The sequence below is a fragment of the Sarcophilus harrisii genome, chromosome 2 (assembly GCF_902635505.1).
Source record: "Sarcophilus harrisii chromosome 2, mSarHar1.11, whole genome shotgun sequence".
NCBI classification, from domain to species: Eukaryota; Metazoa; Chordata; class Mammalia; order Dasyuromorphia; family Dasyuridae; genus Sarcophilus; species Sarcophilus harrisii.
Genome location: NC_045427.1, coordinates 330181551 through 330206113, shown reverse-complemented (window position 1 = coordinate 330206113; position 24563 = coordinate 330181551). Strand labels below are relative to the sequence as shown.

The 24563-nt window shown below is 34.3% G+C and overlaps 1 protein-coding gene across 3 annotated transcripts in view; it reads left to right on the top strand.

Annotated features, from left to right (window-relative positions):
• The first annotated feature begins 40 nt into the window (after positions 1 to 40).
• TXNDC16 (thioredoxin domain containing 16) overlaps positions 41 to 24563 on the top strand; it is a 123768-nt gene continuing 99245 nt past the window's right edge. Inside the window, exons 1-4 of one of the 3 annotated variants that reach the window (XM_031952834.1) lie at positions 41 to 288; positions 10443 to 10559; positions 11147 to 11345; positions 12617 to 12699. In XM_031952834.1, coding sequence (XP_031808694.1) covers positions 11174 to 11345; positions 12617 to 12699 — 255 coding nt within the window. In that variant the 5' untranslated portion in view covers positions 41 to 288; positions 10443 to 10559; positions 11147 to 11173. Of the gene's footprint in view, positions 289 to 327; positions 540 to 10442; positions 10560 to 11146; positions 11346 to 12616; positions 12700 to 24563 lie in introns of those variants that run through there. The other 2 variants (XM_031952835.1, XM_031952833.1) reach the window with 2 other exon arrangements.

Sequence of the window (24563 nt, the reverse complement as noted above, 5' to 3'; positions counted from 1 at the left end):
TCCGTAATCTAGGCAGGTCAGGATAGGCTCAGATGGGCACGCCTCCAGCGAGCAGAAGTGGGAAGGATTGTGGGACTATCGCAGGAAAACTACAGCTCGTGATTGGGTAGTGGCTGTCACCCACTTATGTAGCAAATTAGGTTAGTGTCAGCTCCAGCGGCTCATTTCGTGGGAAGAATCCTTCGCCGTTTGTCACCTATGGGCTGCTCCAGGCTTGCCTTCTTATGTCTCCATTGGCTTCAGGAAAATTGCGTACATAGCTTGAGGAAAGAGCAAAGCCTTGGAGAGGTAGGTTGTTTTTCCTTTTACTAGTTGAGGGTGGAGAGGTCCTCTCAGGTAGGCGTGGCTTAGGCTCCGGCCCTTGGTCTTAAGAAGGATGTCGGACTTGTCTGACGTAAACCACTACTTATTGGAGGATTTATCCTGTAACCCTGGTTTGCTTCCATTGCCACTGCTTTCTGCTTCTTCAGAAATTGCAACCTCTTTCCCACGAGTGTAAATAGCCTGAGCCACAGACAGTGCCCGGGGATACCAGGCCGGTGAGTCTTGGTGGTTTGTAGGTTTTTATTTATTTATTTGTTTGTTTATATATTTATTCGGAGACTGTGCTGACTCGTGTCCCCCAGTTTTTTATCCTTACCCTCCATTCGTTGAGCCACTGAACTTGCAGGTGGTGGTGGAAAGAGGGAAGGCCTAAAAAACCATTTTTTGGGGGGGGCGCATGGGGCTTTTTGGCAGTCAGGTAATCCATGGATCCCCTTTCAGAATGTTTTTAAATGCACAAAATAGAACACATGGAGTGACAAAGGAAATCAATCTATATCGAAATCGTTATCAAAATATTTCTTGAAAAAAGTTCACAGGCCACAGATTAAGAACTTCTGCTCTAGCTTGTGGTGTAGCATTTGACAAATAAAGGGGATAGATTACCTTTTATAGTTAGATATTTCTTTCACTCTTCCAGGGTAGTTTGCTCTGGGGGTGAGGATTGGGAAGGAAACTAGGGAAAGTTTCAGAGTTAAGGCTTGGTTGATGAAGTACAAGTCCACCAATCTCTGATTTGCAAGGTATCCACTATAAAAAAGGGGAATGGAAAGGAAGTCAAGTGGACTCCAGGACCAGGAAATTGGGAATCTCTCAAGCCTCTTTACTGCTGACTCTGTGCTTAAGGACAATTTAATCAGGGAAGTGGAATTTGAATGTAGATTTGAAGAAGTGGTGGTACCTGGAAAGAGGATTTGGCATGATGGCCTAAGAATAGTTAAAAAGAAGGCACTTAGACAAAAGAGAGGGGAAGATGAGAATATCAGTGACTGCTTTGTTGAAGACATTGAGGGCACACTAGTAGTTTGATTTTGATACAAGATTTTATGAGAGTTAATGGGGACTGAAATATTTTGATATGTGTACCTCTTGTTTACACTGATAGATGTGTAAGTTTGTGGAAGTCAGGAACTATTACATTTTTGTCTTTGTCTCTGTTTTTCATAGTTTTTAGTATATATGCTTGTTGATTGTGATGAATGACCATCCCTTTTAAAGACCTTTACTAAAAGAGGGGCAAAAAAATCAAGAAACTCTCCTTGATTTCTTGATTTTTTAAAGAGTAGTTTTACACGATTTTTCCATGTGTAAATTGTTACTTAAAAATTAAGATATGAAAGATGAAGGTTTCTACCAAATTTTGATTTTCAAAAATCTAATGTGCAACCCAAATCACTCATTTTGCCTATTCAACTTTTACCTATATTACTCATGCATGATGAGGCATGTAGCAAAAAGAGACAACAATATGAAATTCATTTTTTTACCCCTTCCAAGAACATTATGTTTTCATTGTTAAAAATATATTTCATTGCTATTTTTGTATCATCTATTATCTATCTTTCCTTGTGGTTTTATTAGAAAGTTGACATTCCATCTATTCATTCAGAGTAGCAACGATTTGTAATATAGTCATATAGTTGTTACCTGAGGCACAGAAATGTTGTTATTTCTCCATGGTCACACTTTTTTCAGAGGTAGAAATGGAATTCAGGTTTTATAAAATGTCTACACAAAATTGCATCATCACTATACAGATACATTGTGTATAATATTTTACTCATTTATTGATGGTTTGCCATCAAGAAATATGTAGGTTTCTGTATAGATTGTGAATTAAATGCAAAATTAAACATTTCCATTTTATTCTGTGCTTTTTCTGCAGATCTATATAGATATATTAGAGCACATTTCAGGCACTGCCATAGGTACTGGAAATACAAATATAAGAATGAGATAATTTCTGTCCTCAAGGTTCTGCTAAGGTGATACAGTATATTTAAAAATAAGTAAATATAAGACATAAAGTAATTTGGGTAGAGTGAAGATGAACACTTGGAAAAATTAGGCAAGACCTCTTGCAGATTGTAGCACTTGAGCTGAATCTTGAAGAAACCTAGAGGTTCCAAGAGGCCAGAGGTAAAGAATAACATTCCAGCTATGAGAGAAAGCCTGTGCAAAAACATGGAAGTGAGAGATGAAATGTTATGTATGAGGGAAAACAATTTGGGAGGCTAGAAAAATAATCATGAAAAGATGGTCTGGAGCCAGGTTATAAAGGATTTTAAATGCCAAATAGTAGAATCTATTCTTTGTTCTAAAGAAAGCAGAAGGCTTCTGAAGCAAGGGAATAGTATAGTTAGGCTTAAGTTTTAGGAGTATAACCTTTGACAGCTTTGTGGAGAGTGAATCACAATGGGAAAGGGTTGACCAGTCAGGAGACTATTACAATTGTCCAGATTGGAGGTGTCAGGGACATTTTGTTCTTATACTTGTGGAAGATTCTTGAATTAGAAGGGATTTCAGAGACTGTGTCCAACTTCTTAACCTGAACAAGAATCCTATCATATAACTTTGCTTTATTCTGTGTTCCTGTAGTTTTTCCTTTTTGTTCCCTGAAAATTATCTTTTTCTTCTCAAATTTTCCTAAAACAATTTGACTGGTTTTATCCATTGTCACAAAATTAAAGAATGTCAGAATTGGACAGGAAGTCTAAATTAACCTCCTTTACCTTGCTAACTAAAGGAAATTGGCTTTTATCTTTCCTGATAGAAATGTTAGGTTGTGTCTTGTTCTTTGTTCTATTTAAAAAATTCTCTGCTAAAGGAAATATTTGAATATTTAAATTTACAAAATTCCTGTTATTTTAGATGATTACTAACATTTTGTGGTGACACATTTCCAAGAGAAAGTTGAAAATATTCCTCTTATATATGTGTGAATATATATGTGAATATTATTGGATTTACACTGTGAATGATTTTAAAAAAAAGTAATAGCATTTAATTTTTTTCCAATTACATGTAAAGACAATTTTTAGCTTCATTTAAAAAAAATAGCTTTTTATTTTCAAAATATATGCAAAGATAGTTTTAAACATTCATCCTTGCAAATCTTGTTACAAATTTTTATCTGGAGGGAGCTTCCTTCTCCTCCTCCCCTAGACAGCAAGTAATCCAATATGTTAAACATGTGCAATTCTTCTATACATATTTCCACATTAATCACATTAATCCCTCCTTTTCTCCCTCCCTCCCTCCCTTTCTTCCACAATTAGGGTTAAGTAACTTGTCCAGGGTCACACAGCTAAGATATATTAATATATTAAGTGTGAGGTTGGATTTGAATTCAGGTCCTCCTGACTTCAGAATCAGCACTCTATCCACTGCACCATTTAGCTGCCCCTCTGATCATTTTTTATAGAATAATAATATTCCATAATATTCATATATCATAACTTATTCAGTCATTCTCCAACTGATGGGCATGCATCCACTTGGTTTTCAGTTTCTTGCCCCTACAAAAAGGGCTAACGGACCTTATTTTGTACAGAATTACATATCAAAAACAGTCAGATGTCTTATTTTCTAAGTTATTTAAGATATAGAAAGGACTATAATTCTGGGCTAAACAGCTCTGATCTTAAATACATGCATTTAATTATAGTATCTCAGATGTATTCATCAGTCTTAATCCGTGAGATAATATTACATTGTATATGTATCTTTGTTCCATAAACTTTTAAAAAAATTTATCTAATTTTTCTCATATTATTTATAAAGAATAATTTATTTCAGGATTTTAAGCTTATGAGAATGTAAACCTTATCAGGCAGATGACAAGCTCGGGTATTAATTTATTTAGTTGTTTGGGATATAGAATGACTATATATTCAGATTAAAAACAGCAAGATCTTACACATATTATGCTAATGTTTTTTACTGACCCACTTACTCATATCATAGGAATTTGCAATAAAAGGAAAAAGAAAGTACATGATTTTAATAGCATCAAACTAGTCCTTGATGATTCAACACTTATATAGCAGGATAAAGCATTCTTAGTTCTCTGATTTCAGATAAGATTCACAGTTGACAATCAACTTTGTAGTAACAATTCCAAGCCATAACCAGAATTAGGAATAACCAGGTGAAAACATTCCTGTTTAAAAGGAAGTTCACTATGGTAAAATATGCCAAGGTTGTCCTTTTGGCTTTTTCCCAGATACAGACCTTAACCTGAAACAGTTCAGGATCATATTCTCTCTGAGAGCTTGTGGCATTTTTCTGGAATCGTGAATTAACTAACTTAATATTTTATGAGACAACTAGGCCTGAATCTAAAACTAAAAATTGTAGGAATCCTTACAAAGTGATGTCAGTTGCCTAATTTAGCATGGTATTTATCAAATTCTCTAACTCACTAATGTATTTAAGTACTCATTGGAGTTCACAAGTATGGGAGATTCACATAGTTAACTTTGTAACTTTGTGAATTCACACCTCCCTTAATCCCTCCCTCAGAGGAGGAGTCAACCTTTGGGAGATCTTATATAAAGAAGCTCTTAGCGCTTCAGGTTAGTTAGTTTGGAAGATTGACAGAGAGGAGAGCACTCTGGGAGGAAACCCACAAGCGCACTCTTGGAGGTGGAGTCAGATTCATTCCAACTTTCTCCTTGGTGCTGGCTGGAGATATTTGGAAGAAGAGAAGCCGAAGCTGGCAGAGGCAAAAGATTAGCTGCAAGACCTCTTGGAAAAATAAACGTTTGGATTTTAATCATCTAGCTGTATTTGGGGTGATTATTACTCTGAACTGAAACTAAGGCTGCCTCCAGAAACCTCCCCAAGAAACCTGCTCTCACAGAAAACCATTATATATTAGAAAAAGAAAAAGACTACGTTTTGGTGTCTGAACGTGGGGCAAAATCCTGATTCTAGTGGAAAGGCCTCTAATTCTGATCCAGTGGAAAAGTCTCCTCAACCCAGAAATTAGGATGAGTACAACAAGGAAATTTTGTTAAAAGAGTTAAAGTAGATTTTCAGCTAAGATGGGACAGATGTTTAGAAAACAGCCTTATATTTCTATTCAAGGAAAATGTTTAGAGACTATTGCCAGGCTTATAAAAAATCAAGGTTTAATTATAATCTGGGAGCATATTGTTGATCTTTTAAAAACTGTACAGTACACATCTCCTTGGTTCTCTATAGAAAAAGAATTGGATCCAAATGAGTGGAAATTAGTAGGAGAGCAACTAGGTGAATACTACAATTCTCATCCAAACTCAATTTCCAAAAATACACTTTGTACATACAATTTAATACAACTGGCTGTAAGAAATGATCTAAGTGTTAGAAGGAAGAAAAAGAAGAAAGAGCAAGAAGGGGAGGTGCCAACTAAACTAGGTGAAAAGGAGGAAGAATCAGATAAAAATGGAGTTAAGTACAATTTTGAGTGTGATACTTCATAGCAGGAGAAATTAGATCATTCCACATCTCATGACCCTCCTCCCTCAATTAACCCTTCATGGGTGGAGGAAGAAGGGGGAGGGAAAGAGGCAAAAACACAATCAGCATCTCCTGTGAAGCAGAATATGACAAGATTAGAAAAGGCATTAATTAAAGCAAAAAATGAAGAAGAAGATATATCTGATTTTATAAATGCATATCCTGTGATTGAAAAGCTTAACTCTTCAGGTCAAAAAAAGAGAAAATATACTCCTTTTAACCGACTCTTTATGGAGCTACATCCTCTTATGTTAAGATGTTACTAGATAATTTGTCTTATGAAATCTTAACCCCGAATGATTGGAAATCCATAGCTAGAACATGTTTAGAACCTGGGCAAAATTTGTTGTGACTTTTAGAGTTTCATGAATTATGTAGAATTCAAGCTCAACACAATAGGCAAACAGGAGCTATTGTACAAATTGCTTGTGACCAACTAGCTGGTGAAAGTCAGTATGCAGAGAATTCAGAACAGATTTATTATCCCATACCAGTGTATGAGCAACTTTCTAAAGCTGCAATAAAAGTTTGGAGTTCTCTCCCTGAACAGAAAGATGGATGTAAAGCCTTCACAAAAATAGAGCAAGGTCCCAATGAACCTTTTGCTGATTTTGTGGGACACTTGCATACAGCTGTAATAAGAACCATTAGAGATAATGCTGCCACAGAAATAATGACCAGACATCTGGCTAAGGAAAATGCCAATGAGGTTTGCAAAAGAATTATATGGAGACTAGACAAAGATGCTCCTTTAGAGGAGATCATAAGATGCTGTGCCACAGTGGGCACAAATGCTTATTATGCCTAGACTATGATGAACATGGGAAGACAGGGTCCCTCTTGGCAAGGGACTTATAGAGAAAATCGTCAATGTTTTCAATCTGGAAAAGTTGGACATCTTAGAGCTCAGTGTAGATATGGAGATAGAGTGAGAAGACAGGGTGAGAGAAAACCCCAAACCCCATGTCCAAAATGCAACTGAGGCTTTCACTGGGCCTCAGACTGTAGAATGACCCAGAGAAATGAGAGGCGGAGCCCAGCTCCAAGATATCATACAAAAGACAAATGGGGCATGATGGCAGCTGAGGTTACACCCAGAGAATCTTTAGAAGGTCAGGCCTCTGATGTGATCAATCATCCTAAAAGTAATCACATGGCACAAAGAGATTACATGATCAACCAACAGAAAAGCAATGTGATAGCATTAAGGAATTACAGTTGGGGAGAATACAGGCCTTTTAACTCAACAGAGCAGTGTCCAGTGCAAATAGCTCCATTGTAATTGCCAGATGATGAGGAGAAATCCCAAAAGTGGTAAATAGAAGGGAATTAGATAGGTTAACTTCCTGGGACCAAGGGTTTGCTTGTGTTCCTACAGATAGAGAAAGAAACAGATGGGTGCCAACGAGCTGTATTAGCCTTGTCCATCAGAGAGAAACAGAAAAAGAGAAAAACTTCAAAACAAAGGAGAAGATTTAAGAAACATCTGACACTGAAAGAGCATGGCTGACAATGAGACTGTTAAAAGAACTTGAAAATCTTCAGGAATCATTAGATTTCCTAACACAAGATGAAACTGTTTCAGTTCTTGGAAACCAGCAGGAATCATTGGATTCCTTGAGATGAAAAATTGTAGATGAGACTATTGCAGTACTTCAAAGCTTACAGGAATTATTGAATTCCTGGCACATGAACTAATGTACAATGGACTCCTTTTGGACTATTTCTAGGACTTATGGACATGTATAATTCTCATGTTGATTCATGTTATTTGTTACATTACTACTAGCCTGTGTTATATTGCTATGTGCTTATGTAATTATGTGTAATGCCTCCCATATTGATGGATTTATGTATACCTGTTTCAAGTGAGCCCCTTCAGAAACCTGCTAATCTGATGTGATTTCCTATTTCCTTTGGCGTTTTCATCTCCCTTTCTGAGATGTCAGGGAGGGCGTGACCACCTTCCTTTTATGGTGTTTTCATTTCTTTTTTGAGCAGTCAGGGAAGGCGTGATCACCTTCTTTTTGGGGTTCTCAGCCCTTGAGAAGTCAGGGAGGTCATGACCACCTATGTTCTAAATCAGAAGAAAGGGATCATATTTAAGAGATCATATATAAAAAGCTGACAGAAGCTCACTCAGTTAGTTCAGAACATTGCCAGGATTCGGAGAGGAAGACTCTGGGAGGAAGCCCACGAGCTCACTCTTGGAGGTGGAGTCAGATTCATTCCAACTTTCTCCTTGGTGCTGTCTGGAGATATTTGGAAGAAGAGAAGCCGAAGCTGGCAGAGGCAAAAGATTAGCTTCAAGAGCTCTTGGAGAAATAAACGTTTGGATTTTAATCATCTAGCTGTATTTGGGGTGATTATTACTCTGAATTGAAACTAAGGCTGCCTCCAGAAACCTCTCCAAGAAACCTGCTCTCACAGAGAACCATCATATATTAGAAAAAGAAAAAGAACACCACAAAAAATGATACCAATTACATTCCCAGGAACTTTTACTAATCATAGTTTAGGATTGGATGCAGTTATTTTTCATATCAAAGAGTTACAATGAGCAATAAAAGTTCATCAAGACTCAAATATACTTAAGAGATTTCACTTAGCATTCACTTGTTTTTCTTCTCTTCAGTTTAAATTCTTTCTTGTATAAAGATTCATCTTTAGAATAATTTCTGTACTACACATAAATTTGTAAAGTCTCAGCAAGCCGATTTCATTGCTTAGGAACTCCATAACTCAAACAAGTTCATTTCTAAGGACTGAAGACCTCGACCACCTAGATGGTTTCCAGAAACCTGGTAGGTTGCAAAATAAGTGGAATGGACAGAATCCTAGAGAAGGAGCTGAACCTCATAACCCTGCTTGTTCACCTCATCTATTGTAAGAAACTTTTTTGAGTAAACAGAACTAATCTAAATAAGACTTTTTTTTTTTTTTTTTACCTCATTCCCTCCTTTCACACACAATTATTATCAAATTTAGGTTTTAACATTATGACAATAACCTTAGGTAACTTAATTAACACTCATGTTTTCATAAGTGATAGCCAAATAGTTTTAATTATAACTTCCTATTAATTACAGGCAAAGGTAGAAATATCCAGTTTCCTAAATGGCAGTTATAAAACAGGGTTTTAACTTGTTTTAATTTAACTTATTTTAAAGAATTTTCTGTTGTCTTTTATTTTCTTTCAGTTCATATTTCAAATTATAAAAGTTGTTCAACATAACTGATATAAAAATTTACCAGTTTGCACAATGTAAAAAAAAAAAAAAAATGAGAAGCATGACAACCAAAACCAATATTATATATTTGAAACTTGAAACGAGTTCATTGCCAATCAGGTGACAAATCAGGTGAAGTCATTCTGAGATTACCTTACATGGAAAATAATTCAATTCATTTTTATTGGCATTGTATACTACTGATCACATCTTTTAACTCCATATAGAGTTATTAGGTATGAAATAATTATGTCTAATTAAGGAAATAATAATAGCAGTTAATATTTATATAGTGTTTGCCCTATGCCAGGCATTTAACAGAATGTCACTTTATGCACAATGTACTTTATGTAATCATATGACGTAAACTTAAATTCTCTCTAAAATTTTTATTATACAGTGATATTAAACAAAACTAATGAGCTATTAAAAATAAGGTGCATATATTGACTATTAATATGCTTGTAATATTTAAACTGTTGAATTATTCATATTTCTGTTATTTGCTAGCTAAGAAGTGGAGGCACCAAAGATCCCTTTAGCACTTAAAAAATCTTTTAACAACTTACAAAACTTGATCTCTTTAAGTAATAGTCAGGCCCTGGTATATTATTCACAAAAGTTACTTTCATAAACAAGTTCCTCTTATATGGGTTAAGGAGCAAGACATTCCTTGAGATTCAAATATATCAATCTATGATAAGATGAACAGAAATTTCATATGATTTATAGCAAGATTTCAAAGTGCACATATCAGTATTTAATTTTAACCTGTATTATTCCTTAAAGATCAAAGTAGACATTCCAATCAGTCATTATCTTTTGGTTGTATCCCGGTACACACAAAAATTTGTGTGAAGTACAAGCTGTGAAACTTTCATTGACAGAGCCCCAAAATATGTCTCTCTAGAATCAGTGAAATGATCTTCCTTACTAATTGTAGAACAATAAAGCAGTCCTTCCATGGGGGTGAGATGGGAATAGGGTGATGGAATGAAGTAGACCACAACTTAGCAGTGCTGAAAATCTCTTGCTAGCTTACATTTTAGATCTACAAATCAAGTCAAAATGACTATTTTCTTCAAGCACATAAATACTTGTAGGTTTCAGGACCATATATCTATAAATCTTGATCCTCAACAGTTCACACAGAGGGAATGAAATTATCTTTGGATACTTTATTATCCATGGGGAATACATGCATAGGCAAAAAGAAATAACAACAAATAACTCTAAACTTTTGTATTTCTAATTATATGTCTACATATTTTATTTTCTTTATTCAGTAGGATACGTAGAAGAATGAGGGCACTTAATGCATCCTGGACATGGAGCCAAAAAAATTATAAGAATTTTCTGAAATATTTTACTTTTGCTTTATAGGATTCAAGCTTTCTTTGGAGAAAACTCAATGAAAAAAAGACTTGTTTAAGATAAATTTTAAGATTAAGACTTTATAAAGGAGTATGACCATTGCCTATGTAAGAGACAAAAAAAAAAGTAAGTATATAAAATTGGGAAGACACAGTAAATAAGTATTGTTTGAGAACACAGAATGAGATGAACATAGAAGAAAAAGCATTCAGTGTGTTCTGGATACAGTGATGTCTTAAATTAATACAGAATGGTAAATACATTTTAAAAACTAGTTTTATATATTGTTTTTGTATATACTTTTGGAAATTCAGCTGTGATCAGGTTGGTTTTGTATGTACTTTTCTATACAAAGTGTGTTCTATGTTTTTTGAATATTTAACTTTTTAACTGTCTAGAATAAGATTTGAAATTTCTAGTATAATGCCAATTTTAAAAATTGATCATGTAATGCCAAAGGTCCTTCATTGAACTTATTCCTTTAATAATACTTCCAAAAAATTTTAGTGATTATCTCAAAGAAGTATTTTCCTGATATGTGCACTTCAGATCTGTTATAAGCTCCAGAAATCCATGGTATTAAAAAACAAGTGTTGTGTTAGGCCATATTGATAACTGAAAAAGCCACATCAAAAAGAAGTTATTAAAATTATTATGGGATTAAAACAAGTTTAAAGGATACAAAGATAATCTGATATTTTATTTTCTTTCAGATTCTGCTTGATTTACATCTCTAGCTGATGATGTCTTCCAGATTAAACATATGGATACACAGTATCTCTTTTATCTTGATATGTGTGTTTTATAAGTCTATAGCAATTAATAAAAATACTCTGATGGAACTGAGTCTTCAGGAATATTTCAGCATTTTGCAGACAGGCAAAACCTCCCTAGTTTATTTTAGTCAAGATGGTTAGTATTTTTTTTAAAGCACAATTTGTTTTCATGATACTTGTTTTAACAGTTTAAACAAATAGTAGGGAAGCCTTATTAGTACAATAATTAATAGAAAACATTAAAATTCTACTGCATTGTAATGAAAAACATTTAGAAATTTTATACTATGGTTTCTAAAAAGTTACATGGTAATTTATTTTCATACTTTTTAAACATGTTAATGTTTGAAAAAGATTCCATTTAGAATTTTTTCATTAATATTTTTTGCATGCCACTCTATTTTGGCAGTGCTATTAAGTAACTTTTCTTTCTGTAGAATAGACTTAATGGTATTAATAGTATTTCCGAATACTGTTCTTTATATTATTGATGAAGTCAGTTCTTAATTTTTACTGAATTTAAATTGATATTTGCTTGTAATTGCAATGCAGTGAAAAAAAATTGGTAAAAATTCATTTTTAAAAGTACTATATGTGAATAATCTGGTGTATCAATTTTTTAGAGAGCTGATGGCTTTTGTCAAGTGATAAGTTGACTTATATTTTTGGCTCTTTCTTTTTTTTTTTTTTTTCATCAGAATCTGACTCTGAATGCTCATTGTGGCTGTGAGGAAATTCTGGTTTGCATAATGAGAAATAGCATGACACTTGACTGAAATGCTGGGAGTCAGGAGATCTGGGTCTGAATCTTGCCTGAAATACTTACCAAGCCATATGATCAGTTATTGGATATTTTAGTCACCCTATCTTAGCTTCAGTTTCCTCTTCTGTAAGATGAAAATAATATGTTTAACTACACAAGGTTAAAGACTGATATAAATCAAAATATTTGTTGTTCTTCAAATTGTTTCTTCCTTAGCTGTTCCAGTGCTTTGAAATATGTTTTACTAAATCAGAACTGCTTGAATACAAGTCTAGTCATAAACTTTATATATGTCCTAAAATGATCAGTTTAATTAAGTTTGATATAGAATAATTACTAGGGAGTTGGCCACAGGATGGTGATCTTTTTCATCCACAACAACCTATTAAAAAAAAAAGTGTACTAAAGATTGGTTGTTGGTGTAGTGAGTTTTCAATACTAAGCCAAAGATCTTTGAAATGAAAAAATAATAACCTAAACATATGATATGAATTTGCAAAGGACTTTGTGTATTCCTTCCTGGGTCAACAGGTATAATTTTTGTCCTTAGCTATAAGGTTCTGTATTTGGATTGTTTCTCTTGGATTCTTAAAATTAACTTTCAGTAGATAAATAATATTAGAAAATATGTTTATATCTTTGAGTTTCTCTAGATATTACTGTATTTCTTGAAGAATTGAGAAAAGCAGCTGGACCTCTTCATAATTATGGGATTACAGTTGTGAAGGTAAAATAATATTTTTATTATGTGATCACTGATGTTTTATGCTTTTCTGTTTTTCGACTGAAATTCTAAAGATATTTTGATATTGTTATTGTTTTTCATAATACTCTCTAGAATATGAAAAAACACTTTCCTTCATATTTCAGAAAACAAAAGAAGAGACAAAGTTGCTTATCAAAATTTCCATACATATGTTGTGTCTAATGAAAACTATGCAGTTTTAAATAGGTCTCTGATAATTTTATCTCTTAATTAGTTTTGGTTTTACATTATGTGTGGGACAGTGACCTTTCCCCAAATTGAAGTCAGAGACTTTCAAGGAAAGAGATAAAAAAAGAATTTATTACAATCTCACAAGAAAGGGCAACTCCTTACTGCTGTAAGATTAACAGAGAATACATAGCACAAATCACAAAACACAAAATTATATAGAGCCTAACATGGAATCGCTTCTCCTTCCTACTCTCTCCCCAATCCCCCTAACCCTTCCAGGCCTTTTTTCCCATTGTGATTTCAGGATCACTGTCTAAACACAGAAGTGTACCCCAGACACAAGGAACAAAGAAGTTAATAATTCTAGCCAGTGACACATTCTTTAGGAACTTAATGCTGATGAGGCAAAAAGGAATGTCTGCCTAAGCTAAGTTAACAGCTGTGGCTTTGGCTAAAGCACAACTTGTTATTGCAAAGCTTTAAGTTATAACTAGGGCATAGGTCAGGGCCATATTTTTATGAGGGGTCTTCACTCAACTTATCCCCTTCAGTTATATTAATTTTGGTTAATATATGTCATAATGGAAATCTATATAAAATAATGCAATTTTTTGAACAAGTATTTATCAAATAACTGCTTGATATTGCTAGAACACATTTTACGACTCCATCTTTCAAAAATTTCTCACGTCTACTCTTAAATGAAAAGTTAAAGTAACAAATATACAAAAGTATGTAAAGGCATAGGATTATAGATCTAGAGATGGAAGAGACCTGAGAGGCCATATAGTCCTGTCTTCTCAGTTTTACAGAGGAATAAAGTGAGACCCATAATGGTAAAGTGACTTGCCCAAGGTCATATAGGTAATAAGTAGTAGAGGTGAGTTTTGAATGCAGTTCTTCTTATTCCAGAGCAAAAATTCTTTTTGTGACTTTGTAATTTCCATTCACATGTAATATATGGAAAATTGAGTATAGATCTCTAGTTGGAAATTTATGTAGCTAAAAAATTTATAGGAGGAGGATGCATAGCAGTGTAAAATTCTACAGCATGTCCTACCTAAATAAGATTCATAAATATAAAAAAGTTTGCCTTATCTATATGATAAACATAAAGTGGATAAATAATGCCTATTTCCCAGACTGTGATATGTGATTAGACAATTTAAGGAATTTTTCTGTGAGTATGAATGTGTTTGTGTGTATTTAAAAATGTATATTCAAAGTGTCTCAAAACTCTTATGCAATTTATTATAACTATAACTGGCTATAAAAGTTTAACACTTCTCTAAGACTTTTGGAAAACTGCATATGTATGTATGCTTTTTGTGTAAATATGTGTATACATATACATATATAGTGTCTTTATACATTTTTGTATATAATAGAGATAAACAGATCCTGGGTTCTGAACCTATATTCTATTGGTATAGGGAACTTCTTGATGTGGGAACATCCTCTACCAGTGCAAGTTAACAACCTTCTCTGAAACTTTGGAGTTTCAGAAAGTTACCAAGAGCACTGAGAGGTTATATGATTTGTTTTTGTCTGTAAGAGGTGAGACTTGAATCCAAGTCTCCCTGGCTCTTATTCCACAGTCCCTGTCATACATAAATATATACACACATATGTATATCTATGTTGAAGACATTGAAAAATGACTATCTTAAATCTAAGTAGAATTTAAGGCAATGGACTTTATAGAAATGAACCTTTTCTAAAAGCCCCCTTAATCCTCCCCATATATCCTCCCTTTCCAAGCTTAAGGTTTTATTTATAACAAATTCTTTCCTGAATCTACATTGTCTTTTATTCTTCTCTTTCCCCTTTTCTGGTTCTCTACTGTTTCCTTGATGAGTTGGTATAGAAATATTCAAATTCTTTAATTATATATTTGTGTGTTTTATCCTCCTTTGAGCAGTTCAAATGAAAGTGAGATTCAAGTGCCACTTTCTTCCCTTAGCCTTTTTCTTCTTTGTACAGACTATTGCTTCTATATTGTGATTGTGTGAAGTAGATTTGTATACCCTTTCCCAAATTGTCTTCCATTTTTTTTGTTCTTTTAATGTCAACAAAACATAACAAGACCACATTGAGACGTCTATCTTATTTGACTCCCTCTTTGACTCCTGATGATAGTAACATTCTGAAGTTAAACTTTTACTATGCCTTTCCCCAAGGAGGTAAATAGTTCATTTCTATAAACCCCATTTTAAAAACAAGGCACACTTGTATTTACTTAGATATTTTCTTGGCTCCCAATTTCAAAATTCCTACTCAATTCTGATTTTTTTTCCATCAGTAATATTTAGAAATCCTCTTTTTCATTGAATTTTACTCTTTTCCCTTATAGTATTATATTTAGGATTTTTCTGGGTTATTGTTGGTCACAGGTATATTTATTTAATTGGATTTTTCTAATTCTTAAAGAGGTACAGATATTAAGGTCCTTCATTATTATAGTTTTAATCTCCATTTTTCTTGATAACTCATTTACCTTTTCCCCTTAAATATCTAGATTCTATAGAATTTTGTGCTTATAGGTTATGTATCAAAACTAAGTGATAGACTTTGGCATCATTCATCAAAATGTCGTTTCCCTATTTATTTCTTTTAATCATGTTTATTTATGTTATTGTCTTGTTTAAGATCATGATTAATACCCCCCCCTTTTTTTAGTAAGCTGAGGTAGATTTTACTTCAGTCCTTTTTTATAAACTCGTTATAAGTCTTTATATTTCACATATTTCTTTGTGTATGTGTTTGACTACTTTTATTTTCCCCAGTTACATGTAAAATGATTTTTTACATTTGTTTCTAAACTTTTGAGTTCCAGATTCTCCCCCTTCCTCCCCACTCCCCTTCTCGCTTTGAGAAGGCCCATGTGAAGTTGTACAGAACTTCATGTTGCAAAACAAACAAACAAACAAACAAACCATAGATTCCTCTCCCCCCCACAAAAAAAATCCTTAAGGAAAAAAAGTTAAATAAAAAATGTATGCTCCATTCTGTATTCAGATATAATTAATTCTTTCTCTGGGTTTTGAAAGCATTTTTCATCATAAGTTCTCCAGAGTAGTCTTGGATCATTGTATTGCTAAGAATAACAAAGTCATTCCCAGCTGATTACCCCACAACTTTGCTATTACTGTGTACACAGTATATTTCGCTTTGCTTAAGCTCATAGAGGACTTTCTAGAGTTTTTTTCATAGTATTCTGCTTATCATTTTTATAGAACAATAGCATTTCTTCATAAGTATAAACCACAATTTATTCAGCTATTTCCCCAGTTAATGGACAGCCCCTCAATTTCCCAGTCTTTGCCCTGAGAAAAGAGCTGCTAAAAATGTTTTTATACTATAGGTTCTTTACCTTTAAAAAAAAAATCTCTTTTGGGATTCATGCTTAGTAGCGGTATTGTTAGATCAGAAGACATGCATAATTTTATAACCCTTTGGGCATAGATCTATAAATTTTTTTATCATTTATTAATTGGGGAATGGCTGTTATTATCATCCTAAATTTGACTCAGTTCCCTACTGAGTCAAATTTGAGAAATGAGGCCTTCAACAGAGAAACTTGATTCAAAATTCTTTTCCCAATTACTATTGCTAACTGTATATATTTGATATATATCAACTATATACACTAACTGTGTATATTTGATTCTGACCAGCCCCTCCCCCTTCTATCACCCTCCTGCTTTTCCTATCCCCTTTCCCTCCTACTTTTCTGTAGGGTAAGATAGATTTCTATACTTATATTGACTGTGTATGTTATTTCCTTTTTGAATCAATTCTGATGAGAGTAAGTTTTACTCACTTCTGTTCTACTCCCTCATTCTCCTTCCTTTTGTAAAAGCTTTTTCTGGCCTCTTTTATGGCAAATAATTTACACCATTCCATTTCCCCCCCTTTTTTTTCTCCTAGTACATTATTCTCTCAAACCTTGATTTTATTTTATTTTTTACATATTATTCCTTCCTATTCAACTCAAATCTGAACCTTTGTCTATATATACTCCTTTTAACTGTCATAATAATGAGAAAGTTCTTATGAGTTACAAGTATCATCTTCCCATGTAGAAATGTAAACAGATAAAACCTTGTTAGTCCCTTATTATTTCCCTTTCCTGATTACCCCTTTGTACTTCTTCTGTGGCTTGTAGTTGAAAACCAGATTTTCTATTCAACTCAGGTTTTCCCATCATGAATGTCCTTTATTTCATTGAGTCTTAAAACTTTTCCCCTGAAGGATTAAACTTGTTTTTGCTGGGTAGGTAATTCTTGGTTGTAATCCCAGCTCCATTGCTCTCTAGAATATCGTATTCCAAGCCTTCTGATCCTTTAATGTAGAAGCTGCTATGTCTTATGCTATTCTGACTGTAGCTCCATTATACTTGAATTATTTCTTTCTCAATGCTTATAGTATTTTCTCCTTGACCTGGGAGTTATGAATTTGGCTTTAATATTCTTGGGAGTTTTCATCTTGGGATCTCTTTTAGGAGTTGGTTAGTAGATTCTTTCATTTTTATTTTACCCTCTGGTTCTAGAATATCAGGACAGTTTTCCTTGGTAATTTTTGAGAGATTGTTTAGGCCCTTTTTTAGATCATAATTTCCAGATAGACCAATATTTTTTTTAATAGCTTTTATTTACAAAACATATGCATGGTTAATGTTTCAACATTGACCCTTACAAAACCTTCTGTTCCAAATTTTCCCTTCTTCCCCTTACCCCCTCCCCTAGATGGCAGGTAATCTAAAACATGTTCAATATGTTAAAGTATATGTTAAATCCAATATATGTATACATATTTATACAGTTATCTTACTGCGCAAGAAAAATCGGATCTAGAAAGAGAGAAAAAAAATCTGAGAAGGAAAACAAAAATGCAAGCAAACAATAACAGAAAGAGTGAAAATGCTATGTGTGGTCCACACTCATTTCCCATAGTTCTCTCTCTGGGGTATAGCTGACTCTCTTCATTACTGAACAATTGGAACTGGTTTGAATCATCTCATTGTTGAAGAGAGCCATGTCTATCAGAATTGAGCTTCATATAGTCTTGTTGTTGCAGTGTATAATGATCTTCTGCTTCTGCTCATTTCACTTAGCATCAATTCATGTAAATCTCTCCAAGTCTCTGAAATCATCCTGTTGATCATTTCTTACAGAACAATAATATTCCATAACATTCGTATACCACAATTTATTCAGCCATTCTCCAATTGATGGGCATCCATTCAATTTCCAGTTTCTAGCCACTACAAAAAGGGCTGCCACAAACATTTTTGCATATGTGGGTCCCTTTCCCTTCTTTGAGTTCCCTTTGGGATATAAGCCTAGTAGTAACACTGCTGGATCAAAGGGTATGCACAGTCTGATAACTTTTTGAGTATAGTTCCAAGTTGCTCTCCAGAATGTATGAATCTGTTCACAATTCCACCAACAATGTATTAGTATCCCCGTTTTCCCACATCCCCTCTAACATTTATCATTATCTTTTCCTGTCATCTTAGCCAATCTGAGAGATGTGTAGTGGTATCTCAGAGTTTTCTTAATTTACATTTCTCTGATCAGTAGTGATTTGGAGCACCTTTTCATATGACTAGAAATAGTTTCAATTTCTTCATCTGAAAAATGTCTGTTCATATCCTTTGACCATTTATCAATTGGAGAATGGCTTGATTTCTTATAAATTTGAGTGATTTCTCTATATATTTTGGAAATGAGGCCTTTATCAGAACCTTTGACTGTAAAAATATTTTCCCAGTTTATTGCTTTCCTTCTAATCTTGTCTGTATTAATTTTGTTTGTACAAAAACTTTTTAACTTAATATAACAAAATTATCTATTTTGTGATCAATAGTGATCTCTAATTCTTATTTGGTCACAAATTCCTTCCTCCTTCACAGTAGACCAATAGTTTTAAAATGATTTCTCATGCATCTATTTTCCAGGTCAGTTGTTTTTCCAATGAGGTATTTCACTTTTTTCCCCTAATTTTTTTCATTTTTTGTTTTTGTTTGTTTATTTCTCTTTAAGTCATTAGTTTCCATTTGCTCAATTCTAATTTTTAAGGAATTATTTTCCTCAGTGACCTTTTATATTTCTTTCCCCATTTGGCCAATTTTACTTTTTAAAGGCATTCTCCTCATTAGCTTTTTGTATTTTCTTTTGCATCACTCTCATTGCTCTTCCCAAATTTTCCTCTCTCTTACTTGATTTTCAGAATCCCTTTTTCCTGAGCCCAATTGTTATTTTTCTTGGAGGCTTTGAATGTAAGAATTTTGACTTTGTTATCTTCTGAATATGTATTTTGATCTTTCTTGTCACCATAGTAACTTTCTGTGGTTAGAATCTTTTTCTGTTGTTTGCTCATTTTCACAGTCTACTACTTGGCTTTTGACTCTTTTAAAATAGGGCTCTATTTCCAGGTTGGAGGCCCGGTATTCCAGGCTTCAAGGGTTTTGTGCAGTTGTCAGAGATCCTTCTAGGAATATGAATCTGAATATAGTCAAAGCAACAGAATTCTGCCACAGTGTCACCAAAGAGATCTCCTGCAGTTGCCTTCTGATCAGCTGTTCTGACCCCCCTATCTCTGTACTGAGATCCCCGGAAGATGCTGCTGCTGTGGTTGCTGTTGCTACTATGGTCCCTGTTACTACTGCAATCACTGTTGCTATGGCAGCAACTCAATATTGTTGATTCAGTGGCTCCCAAAGCCTGATCCCAGGCTGAGACGCCCGTCATATCCTAAAACACTAAACCTTTCTTGCTGAGTTATCCTTGGTTTCTCTGAGCTAAGAGGTCTGGAGATTGTTACTACTGCACCAACTTAGAGGCCTCACAGCTTGTCCCTGATTTCCTGGGGCCTGGGTTGTGCTAGCACTGTCTGCATCGCAATTGGGCTCCAGACCTACTATAATGCAACAGATCCCCTTCTTCTGACCTTCCTGCTTTCTGCTGAAAGTGAGTTCTGATTCTCTAAACTTTGGTGGGAGTCATTATTTAAAGGTATTTGGAGGGATTTGGGGGAGAACTCTGCCATCTTGGCTTCATTCCCTCTAAGCCAAAGCAGCAAGAATAAAGGATATAACTCAGAGAGACAAATTGGAAATTACTGATTTGGTAGGAAAATAAAATGAAACAAAGATCTCAAGTGCCATATTAGAGCAAATTGTCTAGGGGTTTTGGACATAGAGGGTAGAATTCAAACTAGTAGAATTCATAGGACACCTATAAAGAGAACTCTTAACTCCTCAAGAAATGCATTTCTGAAGTTCCAGACTTTTAGTATCAAAAATAAATTCTTGTAAACTGTGGAGAATTGTTTTATATTTCAAGAAACCCGCTTCTTTGAGAAAAGGAGTTATTATTTTTTGTCTTTGTTTACTTAGTGCTTGTCTTGAATTTGATAAAAACATAATGATTGGTGATTGAAGAAGAATGAATTCTAATTGTATATTGCTATTCAGTGAAGACAAAAATAAAAGAAGAGGCATGGCTGAAATGTGTTGAAAAATAAAGTTTCTATTTTAGCTCAGTCTTACCTATCTTGAAAAGCTAAGCATAAAATTAAGACAACTGTAAGATACCACTACACACCTGTCAGATTGGCTAAGATGACAGGAAAAAATAATGATGATTGTTGGAGGGGATGCGGGAAAACTGGGACATTGATGCATTGTTGGTGGAGTTGTGAACGAATCCAACCATTTTGGAGAGTAGTTTGGAACTATGCTCAAAAAGTTATCAAACTGTGCATACCCTTTGATCCAGCAGTGTTACTACTGGGCTTATATCCCAAAGAGATTATAAAGAAGGGAAAGGGACCTGTATGTGCACGAATGTTTGTGGCAGCCCTTTTTGTAGTGGCTAGGAACTGGAAACTGAATGGATGTCCATCAGTTGGAGAATGGCTGAATAAATTGTGGTATATGAATATTATGGAATATTATTGTTCTGTAAGAAATGACCAACAGGATGATTTCAGAAAGGCCTGGAGAGACTTTCACGAACTGAGACTGAGTGAAATGAGCAGGACCAGGAGATCATTATATACTTCAACAACAATACTATATGATGACCAGTTCTGATGGACCTGGCCATCCTCAGCAACGAGATCAACCAAATCATTTCCAATGGAGCAATAATGAACTGAACCAGCTACGCCCAGAGAAAGAACTCTGGGAGATGACTAAAAACCATTACACTGAATTCCCAATCCCTATATTTATGCCCACCTGCATTTTTGATTTCCTTCACAAGCTAATTGTACAATATTTCAGAGTCTGATTCTTTTTGTACAGCAAAATAATGTTTTGGTCATGTATATTTATTGTGTATCTAATTTATATTTTAATGTATTTAATATCTACTAGTCATCCTGCCATCTAGGGGAGGGGGTGGGGGGTAAGAGGTGAAAATTTGGAACAAGAGGTTTGGCAATTATTAATGCTGTAAAGTTACCCATGCATATAACTTGTAAATAAAAGACTATTAAAAAAAAGAGAGAGAGAATTGGACTACAAGGGAAAAAAAAAAAAAAAAAAGAAAAGCTAAGCATATTATTATATTAAAAGAAAATGGGCCAAAAAATTTAGTTCTTTCCTAGTGATAAATTCAGAACTGTATGGGAGTTTGATATGGCATTGGCCATTTGAAACTTCAGCAAGGTAATCTAGAAGGGTCCATTTAGTCTAACTTTCTTATTTTAAATATTAATAAACTTAGTCCCAAAGAGATTAATTGACCTTCCTCGGGTCACAGGTAGCAAATTCAGCTTTTATGATTAGAGTCATTGCTATTTGCATCATAACATGTTACTAAAAAAACCTCAGAGTTGGGAATTTGAAGACAGAATCTCTTGAAAATGAGCCCCATAAAATAAAAAGCTTCAGTTTTTCTACCTATTACTGCATTGTGATAAAGTTTGCAGATTGATATATTTGAGAAATTCAAATAACACCTGAGAGATGAGAACCTAATTAACCATTTTCTGGTTTGGGTAGAAGGTGAATAATGTAATTTCATTTATAAAATCCTAAACCAATTTTTAGAGCTTTTTATTAGAACATGCTCTAAGTCTGTAAATTCCTTTAGAATTATTCACATTTGACATATATAATCATCTGATCGTATTACTTTCTCAAAATTTTCCACTCAAATTAATTCCCCCCTCATGAGGATGAATACATAAGTAATTATTCTTTATAGATAACTTCTATGGTATGTGTTAATGACTACACAAATGAATTTACTTAAGAGATGCTTATTTTACTCCCTTTATAACAAAAGACCTAGGATAGAATGTGTAAATATATTAAATAATTAATCCTAAATTATAGAGTACAAATATACAGAGAATAGTATATATTGATTGAGTTGTCTATAGTAAAACATGTTCACTTGTTAGCTATGTGTAAATGAATTATTTTACATACACTTACACACACATACATAAATACAGGATCACTGCTATTAAATATTATCTAAGCAGTGAGGTCAAGATAACTCTTGTAGCTTGCTTGCATTTCAAATCATGCTCTATATACAGATTTATTTCAGGAACCTAACTTAATACATGGATATATAATTACTAACTAGCAGATGACAAGCCCAAATACTTATATGCTTAATTATTTAGGGTATGAGAATGACTATAATTTTACATTGAAAATAGTCAAGACCTTCCTTAAATACTTATATCTTTTTATAGTAACTTAGCAATGTTCCAGTATCAATCTGTTAAATAATAGAATAAGTATTATGTTTATATTTCTACTGATCACCTTCCTAATTATAGAAATATTCTATAAAAGAGAAAAATAGGCACATACTTATAAGAGCATCAAAATTGGCCTTCCAGGCCTTTGCCTAAGGGTACAATATGGTAGGAAAAAGCATCCTTAGTTCTGTTTGATTTTAGGTAAGAGTGATGTGACAGCATGTCACAGCCAGGCTCAAAGATAATCAGGTGAGAAAGGTTTCTCAAAAAAAAAAAAGAAACTATCTTGTTATTGTTGGTCCTTCATTCTTTTTTTTTTATTCTTTTAAATTTTTTTTTATTATATCTTTTTATTTACAAGTCATGCATGGGTAATTTTTTCAGCACTGACCTTTGCAAAACCCTCCTTCCCTGTACCGTCTCCCCTACATGGCAAGTAGACCAATACATGTTAAATATGTTAAAGTATATGTTAAATGCAATATATGTATACATATTTATACAGTTATCTTGCTGTACAAGAAAAATCGGATTTAGAAATAAGGTAAAAATAACCTGAGAAGGAAAACAAAGATGCAAGCAAACAACAGGAGTAGTCCTTCATTCTTAAAGAAGATCATGACGTCAGAGAGGTGATGCCATGACATGCAGGTGAATTGGATTTAAGTGAGGGGGTGCTGTGTGAGGTCACCTGCCTTACTTTTCCCTCCAGAGCCATCTGGGTCCAATGGCAAGATATAGCACTCCTTCAGAGGTCTTTCCCTGTCACTGTGACCAAGGCCCCTGTTCCTTTGTGTCTACAATTGCTTTTCATTTCCCTGTAACTATATATAGGCAATGAACTATCAGATCCTATACTTAGTGCCAGTAAATGGTCCTCTATAATTCTTTTGGATCCTGTTTTTTCTCTGGGCTGAGAGCTCCAGATGCTGCTGTTGTTACTGTTGGAGCCTCTGAAACTTACACCAAGGTGCTGCCACTGTGTGTCCTCCATCCTGGCTGTCATAGACTTTTCCTGTCTATTTTCTTGGGCTAGAAAAATATCTCACCTCAGCCTTTTGTTAGCTATGATGCTTCAGAATTAGATTTGTTACCTTATTTTAAAGTTGGGGTGGGGAACACATTGGGATAGTTTGGCTTTCTTGATGCCTTTATTCTAACCATCTTGGCTTCTCCTCTGTTGTTATTTTCAGTCTCTTTCTTGTTTCTTCCCTTCTGTCTACAAGAGTACCCATTTCCCCAACCTTAAAAATCCCTTACTTGATCCTTTTATCTTACTATCATTAAGAGATCCCCTTGTTCAGGCCAGATCTGATATTGGGGATGTACAGTGATGTAAGAAAGAAAAGACACCAACAGAAAGGAATTGGGGCACACAGCCTGGACTGGCTGCTCCCCAGGAAGCACACAGTTTGGTGAAATTTCATGAGACCATAGTTGGGCAGCTAGCAGCAGATTTCATAGATGCCACTACAGTCAGTGTAGCACACCCATTTGATGATATCATGATCAATATATTTCACTTTAGGTTCAGATATCTTTAAGTATTGCACCTTAGGTCAGAGAGTTCAAATGGTACCTCAGAATTTGGGGAAATGAAAGACCGGACCCACTTTTTGTTGTTGGTTAGCAGCAGCTCAGTCTCCACATTGAGCTGTGATTTCTTCATTCCAGCCATGTGCTTCATCTTCCACATGATGCCATGATCACTGGCTTTCTATTTGTCTTTTTCCTTCTTAAAAATCTCTTGAACCCCACTGGTGTTCAGCATTGTTGGCTTCTGGACCTCAATTTTCTGGGCTAAAAGGGAAGGCTTGAAGTTGGACTTAATTATTTTGACCTCCAGTTTGCTCTATCCCACTTTTTGCACCAGGAGGATCACACAGAAAGGATGATGTCCTTGGAACTACTTCATAAGTTCA